General features: G+C 42.8%; 1 protein-coding gene across 1 annotated transcript; it reads right to left on the minus strand.

Annotated features, from left to right (window-relative positions):
* Nucleotides 1-699: 699 nt before the first annotated feature.
* On the minus strand, nucleotides 700-9249 carry LOC139268307 (transmembrane protein 17-like). The gene is made up of 4 exons (XM_070886373.1): nucleotides 8908-9249; nucleotides 5713-5816; nucleotides 2655-2768; nucleotides 700-1226 (listed from the first exon to the last, which is right to left on the minus strand). Exons 1-4 carry the CDS (start codon nucleotides 9047-9049, stop codon nucleotides 927-929), a joined length of 660 nt encoding a protein of 219 aa, XP_070742474.1. The 5' UTR covers nucleotides 9050-9249; the 3' UTR covers nucleotides 700-926.
* Between the last annotated feature and the right edge of the window lie 1484 nt (nucleotides 9250-10733).

Consider the following 10733-nt stretch of genomic DNA (forward strand, 5'->3'; position numbering starts at 1 on the left):
AAGGTTCACTAGGTTAATTTCTGAGATGAAAGGATTGTGTATGAGAAAAGGTTGAGCAGGTTGGGACTATACTCATTGGAGTTTAGAAGAATGAGAGGTGATCTTATTGAAACATATAAGATTCTGAGGGGGCTGGACAGGGTAGATGCAGAGAGGATATTTCCATTTGTGGGGGAATCTAGAACTAGGGGGCATAGTTTAAGAATAGGGGGTTGCCCATTTAAAACTGAGATGAGGAGAAATTTCTCTCTCAGAGGGTTGTAAATCTGTGGAATTCACTGCCGCAGAGAGCTGTGGAGGCTGGGTCATTGAATATATTTAAGGTGGAGATAGACATATTTTTGAATGATAAGTGAGTGAAGGGTTATGTGGAGCGGGCAGGAAAGTGGAGCTGAGCCCAAGATCAGACCAGCCATGATCTTATTAAATGGCGGAGCAGGCTCGAGGGGCCAAATGGCCGACTCCTGCTCCTAATTCTTATGTTCTTAGGTTCAAGCTTGGCTGACAGCCTTCCACACACGAATAGCATTAACTGTCTGGAATTGCACAGGAAGAGGTGGGACAAAGGGAGGAAACTGGAAAAAAAGTCTGCAATATACAAAATAGAAAACTCACACACAACACAAACCATTTAATGTTAGTGAAAATCTTTCACAAGGGAATTGGAGTTATTTTATTTCAAAATATCATAATGTCAGTTTCCTGTCTGTTAATAGCATTGATTCTCGACTCTTTCCTACAATATAGCCCTGCTCAGCTAATGAAAGACTCTACATCATATCGGAAGGACCATCAATGCTTTTACACAGCCTTTAAATGATAACTGTGGAATGGAGGCCTAGACCTTCCCAACGCTGCAATCTCACGGCTGGGTCTGGTGGATACCATGGTTGGAAGAGTCAATGAACGTGGAGGTTCTTGCGTCACTAAACAGTGGAAATGGAGTTTCTCCCATAAGGAATACCAGTTTCTCGGTTCCTTCTGCGCCGTTGTGGACATTCTGACTCCTGAAACTGCCGGAGATAGAAGCGTGTTGCCAAATGGTTTGTCATTTTCCTCAGGGCCTGGAACGCCACAACCAACTCGAAAACCAGGAAGGTGAAGTAGAGACTATGAACAGCCCGCTCCAGGGGTAAGATGATGATGGATTCATCAGTGAGGAGGAAGAGAATAATGGGCAACTGGATTGTAAAGGACAGCAACCAAAATCCAGCTAACTCTGGCAGCTGCAGGACAAAATCCAAATGGCAAATCAGTAACTAGTGCACAATAATAATGACAGTAACTTAAACAAAGCTTAACTATAGGAACAGGAGAAGGCCATTCAGCCCCTCAAGTCTGTTTTGTCATTCATTGAGATCATAGTTGATCAGTATCCTAACTCCATCTGTCTGTCTTGGATCCATATCGCTTAATAACCTTGGCTAGCAAAAATCTATCTATCAGATTTTAAATTGTTCATTGAGCTAGCATCTACTTTTTATGGGAGAGTTCCACACTTCTACCACCCTTTGTGTGAAGAATTATTTCCTAACTTCTCTCCTGAGTGGCCTGGCTCGGATTTTAAGGTTATGTCCCCTTGCCCCAGATTCCTCCACCAGTGGAATCAGTTTTTCTCTGTCTGCCCTATCAATTCCTTTCAAAATCCTACAAAACCTGATTCAAATCACCTCTTAACCTTCATTATTGTTGGGAATACAAGCCTGCTTTATGTAATCTCTTCTCATAATCTAACCCTAGGAGCCGTAGTAACATCCTGGTGAATCAGTGCTGCACTCCTTTCCTTCCAAGGCCAATATATCCTGCCTTGGGTGTGGTGCTCATTCGTTCGATCTGTCAATCAGCATTGAGGAGAATCTCAATCAGGTTTAATTGCAAAAATGAGAAATATTTATACAATATGTTCTCTTTCTACAACAAACAGCACTGGAATCAATTATAAATTCACATACGACAACTCAATTACATTGGAGAGACAGAAATCACAAATGCTAGAAATTTGAATTAAAGAACGAATTGCTGATGATGAGCAACGCTCAAAACAACCTAATTTTCTCCTTCAGATGCTGAGCAACCTGCTGTATATTTATCAAAATTGAATTACCCTCATTGATCTGAAAGGGAACATGGTAAACACATAAGGGTAACATCTTCTGCAATACTATGGATGTTTCCTCAGTGAATATCGGTGACAGAGTAACACAATTCCCCACTTGATCGGATTCCTATTTCGGCTGGCTCCACTGAGCAGGAGCTTGAATTTCCCAACGAAAGAGGTGACCTTGGATTCTGAATAATTCCTGGCTGTTCCTCCTACAGTTCAGCTCCCGGAACGTTTCAGCAGAGGCCCGAGAGGATGTTGCTTTATGGTCCCACAATTTGGAAATGGTGCATTGGCATTTTGAGAAAAATTGCTTTACTAAATGAAACGAGAACTAATTTCTTCTTTGCACCCCTGAAGGTGCTGAATCTTGCTAAGGCACCGTTCTATAGGCACTGGCTACCATTTGTCCAAGAAGCCATTTTTGAAGTGTGAGGTTACACTGTTAGTGTTAGCAAGCTGTTGAGTCAAAGGGACCCCCACAGCTGAACCATCGGAGGAGCACCCAGAGAAAAAACATTTTTCAACCAATTGTCATTTCTAACTCACTCACCTTTTCCTGCAAGTTTCCCATATAGCCTAGAGAAAGCCGGACACATTCAATCACTGTGAGAATTATCGAAGCCGCCAAGAGCAGCCACTGGTAGTATCCTGGTAACATGCTGTACTGCTCAGGGAAGGGGGTGAGGAGAAACAGAGGTCAATCAGTACAAAACTGTTCATTGTAATTCAGTTTCATCTATCAATCAGGATTGAGGAGAATTTTAATCAAGCTTAACTGCAAAAATGAGAAATATCTGCACCGCAACACATTTAATTTCTGCAGTAGGACAAATGGAGGAAGCTCTAATGTTAGGTTAAGTGAAGTGCAGTGCTGAAGCCCTCCCTTGGCCCTCTTCCAATCGTCTCCCTCCTTCCAGTATGCAAGTCCCCCTCACCCAATCAACCATCCTGATTGCTGCCAGGGAGTAGAGCAAGCAACCGGGAGGGGGAACCAAGGAACCAATTTCTACTATTGTTTTCCCGAATCTTAGTTTTCTCTTACTGGAGTAGCATCAAACCTCCATCTAGCACTTTCATGTGGTAGCAGTTACGATTAAGTATTCAGAATAGAAATTAGATCTGTGTCTCAACACTCAATAGCACTATTGTACCATGCTGTCAGCATCAAAGGCCTAGAAATTGGGCCACTTACTGAGTTAAGATTTACAGCATCCGTTCACTGCCACGATTTACCACTGATCTGATTGAAAAATGGCGGCCGCCAGTCTAGCACCCTTCTCTGGCGCGGGTCTCGGCAGCCGCCATTTTGGTGAGGGCCTTAGCGCTGCCGATAGCAGCACTGGAAATGTAAATAAGGAGACGGTGTCGTCAGTCAGTGTGCAACGCTGACTTAATGTTACCTCAGCGAACTTTGACCTCAGCGATGATGTCAACACTGAGTCCTGAGCTCGCCATGAAAACCCAGCGTTCATCAGACTGAGAGATGCTGTCAGCACCTCTTAAAGGGACACACACATCTTTCAGGTAAGTTTACATTTAATTTTTAAAAATTTTATTTAATTACTGGCTTGGTGCAATACACGTTAAAAGCTTTAAAAAAAAGTATGTAGGGAGTGCAGCTGGATGCTTACAAGATCTTGGAAGGTAAAGAAAGGTCTCTAAGAAGACAGAAAATGTTGGAAATATTCAGCCGGTCAGGCAACATCCGTGGAGAAAGAAACAGAGTTCACGTCTCAGGTCAAGATGCTGCCTGACCTGCTGAATATTTCCAGCATTTTATGCTTTTATTTCAGATTTACAGCATCCACTCACAGAGCAGAAGAGGAGGCAGCAGAAGAGGAGGAAATAGAAGGATGCAACCCAGACAGCCCCTTTCTATCCAGGGTATCTGGGATGGAATCATCCGCCTGCAGTACCAGTGACCACAACCCCAACTCCCCTTTCAACATTTGTTCCACATCTTAACTTCCCTATTACTAACCATCACAGTGTCCTCTCAGCCATGGCACTGAAATAATGCCACCACAAAGCAAACTTTCCAATTCAACATTATAACTCTATTCATCCAATATGATATCAAGAAATCAACTCATTACTCTTATACATTTCCTTAGTGACTATCTTGTGTGTGCCTTTTACTGTCCTACTAATGTCACACAGTGCTACCCCAGTGGCTGCAACAAGGCTGCTGACTTTCAGTGGGAGACATTGCAAATGGCCTTGCTGGTTGACCTTGAGGAGCTGGTGGCTTGGAGTGTGAAACCGAGTTAGTATTTTTTCTTCCTCTCCCTCTTCTTGGTCACCCACTGACTGGGCAGGTTGCGTTTCTTGGGTGTGTGAAATGAGGAAGGCACAAGGGTGAGGAGAGGGCAGGAAAACAATAGGCGCAAGCCAATAGGAGGATAATGTATAAGCATACCAGCATCTTATATCCTTTCAGCCTTGCCAGTGGAAGGGCTCAGCCATGCCCCTGCCAATGATGGTCAGTACCGTCTCCTCCAAGGGGGCAAGGTGAAGCAAGGAATGGGAGGTGTGCTTTGTGTTTGGCACGGATTGTTGGTAGGTGAGTGATTGGCCGGGGGGGGCGGGGAGTCGAGCATTGAGATACGTCTGAGGCTAGTGATACAGTTGGTAGGAGATGGCTTTTGAAGATGCATTCACTGACCTTGACCGCTGGTCTGTGGTTATGAAGCTTCTTTGGGCACAGTGGGTGGGGATGACACTGCTGGCAGTGACTGTCTCAGTGATCTGGTCCCACATCGTTCTTTCTGGAGGGCCTCCTAGCTCCTGTGGGTATAGGGCCTCTCTTGCAGTGTTGAACCCCTGCACAAAGCCAGAATGTTGCGTGCGAGACCCTTGGTGCCCCTTCCCTGGCTTGCTCAGCCATTTGTGCTGGTGTTGCAGCACTTTTTCCATTTTTTTTAGGTGCGGAAGGGAGTTCAACTTGAAGAGCTGGAGACTCCCATTTGGGAATTCTTTTTAATGTTAATTTTTTTTCCCAGAAGATAGTTGAGTTGTAAGGGCTAAAAACTGCACATTTTGACATCATTTTTTATTTTTTTCATTTCAGAAAACCGACGATGCTTTCTGAAGTTGCAGCTTCGCTTTCAGACTATTCTGGCTGCAACGATGCTTGGGCCACACCACGTCAGAGGGTCCTGCTGGGACAAACATCACCAGCACGGCATTCCACAGTGAGTTAAGTGCTTGGCTAATTAGTCCACATTTTCGGAGGCCGTTAACACCCAGCCACGTTGGCACCAGCAGCTTTTGTGCCAGTCCTGAATTTCTAGGCCAAAAACTTTTAATAAATCAAAGTACCGGCTCCACTCAATGGATTTTGCTGGAGAAATCACCCTGTTTTTATCAGGAGATGTTGCTGAAGCTTCAGTCATGAGTTTGCTGGAATTCGTGGAGACTTTGTTTAAATCGACTCTGTAGACGGTTTTCTGCAGAGCGCTGTTTCAATAGACTCTGTTTGCTGAGAAAATAGATATTGTTTTGCTGTAAAATAGGCTGTTTGCTGTGAGTCCTGCTGTAAGCCCCACCTACCTCCAACTAATTGGCTGACACAGTGGTGTCAATAGACACACTGAACAAATTCTCACCTTAAGTTCGAGCATGGCCACTTCCGACACCCACCAGAATGGAAAGAAGAAGACATTGAAATACAGTGCCATCTGCAAAGGTAGGCTGGACACCATCGCATTAGCTGTTAACAGAAAACACATCAACTCAGTGAATCTTTAAACTTTTTGCTGTGGTAAATAATTAGAATAGCTCATCACAGCCAAGATAGTTTTAGCTGTAAATCGCAACACATACTGATTCTGCACAGTCAAGCACATCCCAATTATAAGTGATAACAGAACAGGGAAGTCAGTGAAAAGTGGCTACTGGCCATTAATATTACTTTTACTCTGTGCTCGAGGTCTCAAACCATTTAATAGTCTTTTATAACCAATCCTATTCTATAAATACAAGATCTTTCTGTTATAAGTCAGATAACCAAGAATCAAGCAAAGAGGTTAAAACCTAAAGTCTGAAGGAAAAAGCCAGTGTATTAACCCTGTCCAATTCTCCCATGGCATTGCTTATTTTAAGGCATTTTGAAAACTTTCCATGTTTATCAACACACTATTACATAGGATATATGGCACAGAAACAGGCCATTCGGCCCAACCAGTCCATGCCAGCTTTTATGCTCCACTCAAGCCACCTTCCGTCTTTCCTCATCTAAATCTATCAGCATAACCCTCTATTCCCTTTTCCTTCATCTGCTTGTCTAGCCTCCCCTTAAATACGTCTATACTATTCGCTTCAACCACTCCCTGTGGTAGCGAGTTCCACGTTCTCACCACTTTTTGGGTAAAGAGGTTTCTTCTGAATTCTCTACTGGATTTCTGGCCTCTAGTTATGCTCTTCCCTACAAGTGGAAACATTCTCTCTGTATCCACTCGATCAAAACCTTTCATAATTTTAAAGACCTCTAGTAGGTCACCCCTCAGCTTTATTTTTTCGAGAGAAAGGAGACCCAGCCTGTTCATCCTTTCTTGTGGTATCATCCTTGTAAATTTTCTCTGCACCCTCTCTAGTGCCTCTATATCCTTTTTATAATATGGCGACCAGAACTGTACACAGTACTCTCTTGGTTTGCTTTTTTATGGCCTTGTTTATTTTTATAACTATACATTTATTTTGTAAGACAGTGTGGTAACTGGCCACTCAACCAACATCACCATAAACAGATTAACCAGTCATTTATATAATTTGCCATTTGTGGGACCTTGCTGTGCACAAATTGACTGCTGAGTTTGCCTATAAAACAGTAACTACACTTCAGAAATAATTAATTAGCTGTTAAACACTTTGGAACGTACTGGGGACATGAAAGGCACTATATAAATGGAAGTTCTTTTTTTCTTAGTTATAAAGTCTTAGTTACTGCTTGCATTTTAACACATCTGTGTAAGGCAGCACAGAATTTATATCAAGTTACTGCAAGTACTGGAATTATCTCTACAATAACAATGTATTATAGAGATATCAGGAGACATTACTGTGCTTTGTCATGAGTTCTGTTTGCTGCAGTTCGTGGAGACTCTTTTTAAATAGACGCTGTAGACTGTTTGCTGCAGTGCACTGTTTAAATAGACTCTGTTTGCTGAATAAGTAGACATAAAAGGTTACTGCACAAGATAAAAGTTCACAGGGTTGGGGGTAATATATTAGCATGGACAGAAGATTTGCTAACAGAAAACAGACAGTCGGGATAAATGGGTCATTTTCCGGTTGACTAACAGTAACTAGTGGGTTGCCACAGGGATCGGTACTGGGGCCTTAACTATTTACAATCTATATTAATAACTTGGACGAAGGGACAGAGTGTAATGTAGCCAAGTTTGCTGATGATACAAAGATGGGTGGGAAAGCAAATTGTGAGGAGGACACAAAAAATCTGCAAACGGATATAGACAGACTAAGTGAGTGGGCAAAAATTTTGCAGATGGGAATGTGGGAAAATGTGATGTTATCCACTTTGGCAGAAAAAAATAGAAAAACAAATTATAATTTAAAAGGAGAAAATTGCAAAGTGCTGCAGTACAGAGGAACCTGGGGGACCTTGTGCATGAAACACAAAAAATGAGTATGCAGGTACAGCAAGTAATCAGGAAGGCAAATGGAATGTTGGCCTTTATTGCAAGGGGGATAGAGTATAAAAGCAGAGAAGTCCTGCAACAACTGTACAGGGTATTGATAAGGCCACACCTGGAGTACTGCATACAGTTTTGGTCTCCGTATTTAAGGAATGATATACTTGCATTGGAGGCTGTTCAGAGAAGGTTCACTATGTTATTTCCTGAGATGAGGGGGTTGACTTATGAAGATAGGTTGAGTAAGTTGGGCCTATACTCAGTGGAGTTCAGAAGAATGAGAGGTGATCTTATCGAAACATAAAATGGGGTTCGACAAGGTGGATGCAGAGAGGATATTTCCACTCGTAGGGGAAACTAAAACTAGGGGATATAGAATAAGGGGCCGCCATTTCAAACTGAGACAAGGGGGAATTTCTTCTCAGAGGGTTTTAAATCTATGGAATTGTCCACCCGAGAGAGCTGTGGAGGCTGGGTCATTGAATATATTTAAGGCAGAGATAGACAGATTTTTGAGCGATAAGGGGATAAAGGGTTATGGGGAGCGGGCAGGGAAGTGGAGCTGAGTCCATGATCAGATCAGCCATGATCTTATTAAATGACGGAGCAGGCTCGAAGGGCCAGGTGGGCTACTCCTGCTCCTATTTCTTATGTTCTTATGTTTGCTGTGAGTCCTGCTGTAAGTCCCGCTTGCCTCCAACTCATTGTCCCAGTGTCGGAATTTACAATGTGTGAACAGTGTAATGTATACTACAATGTTGATGTAAACTTATAGGAGCTTGGGTTGCTTGTAGTATTATACCTGTAATATCCTTACATTAAACTATTCAGGCTTTGAAGATCTGAGTTATTGCCAGTACTACATCATCCTTTATAACTTTGAATTGTTATTTCTATTACTATGTATGGGAGTTCCTTATATTAGATTCACTCCGAGTTATTGCTGGGATTGTATCTTCCTATGTTAGTATATACAGTCGGTAGGTCTTTGGACTATTGCCAATGTTATGTGGGAGCTCCCTGTTAAAGTCTGTAGTCTTTAGGTTATTGTTAGCTCTCTCTGTAATCCGGTCATGTTCTTCAAGTTATTATTGGCTGTGTTTGGGAATGACATGTCTTGGCCCACAGTTTCTGCTAAATGTGCCTTACCTGGGATATTGTCGTGTCCATCGCCACAGTCTCGAGTTTTATTGCTGATGAAAAGAGATCCACTGAAGTTAGTCAGATTCTGTCTGATATTATAAGGCAGAGAAGAGTGCAGAGACATAGCTGCTGGAAGAATCTGCTCCATCTGGGTTAAATCCTTCACAATCCCAGCACCATCTGCTCAGGAGTAATACACCAATCTTCCGGAACAGGGGTAGAAAGACCAGACATATGTCAACACTCTCATATTTCCAGTGTTCGTATCACAGTATTTATTAATAAGTTTGCCAAATTTTCCCTGTTAAAATGTTTTAATATTAATCAAGCTCTTTACTATTCATATAACTTTCATAAATGCATATTGTTATATTCATTGTCATAATTAACTTTAAAATGTAGTTGTAGTAATAGTAATCATTAAACATAATTACTATTGTGATCATTTTTATATACTGCAATTGCCAATATTGTCTTCTCAACAAGATCTCATGGCCAACTTCACTAATTAAAAAAAAAGTAATTTACTTTTATTTATAACATCTAGACAAAACACTTCTGACAAGCAACAATTATATTAAATGGCGTCATTGGAAATACTGGCCTGGCTGTGGGGTGGTCTTTCACCTTGGATACCCTTCCTGCTGCTTACTTTACCATCACTGCAGTCCCCAATGATACTGCTACGGTTCAGGCATTTTCCAAACATCTGCTCTCGTGTTCACAACTAAATGGTAGCCTCCACAAGCAGAGTCAGTAACGAAGAAAGACTTGTTTCCTTATTTGTACCATGACATTTCCCTATTACTTCCACAAGGCAAAAAAAAATCATAATCGGAGCAATACATAAAGGATCAAACTATTGATTTTTTTTTTTTTTACAGATATAATTGGAGAAGTACAATACAGTAGAATACTAAAAGCTGTCACCTTAGCTATATTGATATACCTATTTTGCAATGGTTTATCTCAAACAGTGAGCAGCAGGAGCACTTTGGATGAAGTTTAGTCTCCAAGTAGACCTTCAAGATGAGATGCCACGTGGATGAAGTGAAATTCAGTTCACCTATAGAACTTTCAAACTCACAACCAAAACAGATGCAAAGAAGTGAGGTAACTGCATTGCTCTGGAGTGGATACCTTTTGTCCCCAAGCAGTCAGCCTCTGCTGCAACGTTCGGGGTCAAAGCTGGGGGGGAGGGGGGGGCAGGGGGAGGATTGAGGACTGGCGCAGAATGAAGTCATCATGGCAGCTACAAGATGCACAGCGTGTCATCGTTCACCAGCTGGACGTTCAGTGAGTGAAATCCCTTCCTGCTCACATTGTCTCCAGGCTCTTCTATTGAAGTGCACAAGGCTAGGTGTATTCTGTCGATGATGCCCTGAAGCCGAGGGAAGCCTGCAATCTTGGCAAAGCCCATGGCCCTGTCTTCCTGCTTTGCAGAGTCCATGGGGATGAATCAGTCATAGGCAGTCCCTCGGACTGTTCAGCCATCAAAGTGAGTTCTTTGATGGCTGAACAGTCCGATACGAGAGCCACAGACCCTGTCACAGGTGGGACAGACATTCGTCGAGGAAAAGGATCGGTGGGGCTGGTTTGTCACGCACTCCTTCCGCTGCTTGCGCTTGGCCTCTTCACGCTCTTTGCGTTGGTCTCAACGCCCTCCCAGATGCACTTTCTCCACCTCGGGCGGTCTTCGGCCAGGGTCTCCCAGGTGTCAGTGGTGATGTCGCACTTTACCAGGGAGGCTTTGAGGGTGTCCTTGTAACATTTCCACTATCCTCCTTTGGCTCGTTTACCACGAAGGAGCTCCACATGAAGCATTTGCTTAG

The sequence above is a fragment of the Pristiophorus japonicus genome, chromosome 8 (assembly GCF_044704955.1).
Source record: "Pristiophorus japonicus isolate sPriJap1 chromosome 8, sPriJap1.hap1, whole genome shotgun sequence".
In the NCBI taxonomy this organism is placed as follows: domain Eukaryota; kingdom Metazoa; phylum Chordata; class Chondrichthyes; family Pristiophoridae; genus Pristiophorus; species Pristiophorus japonicus.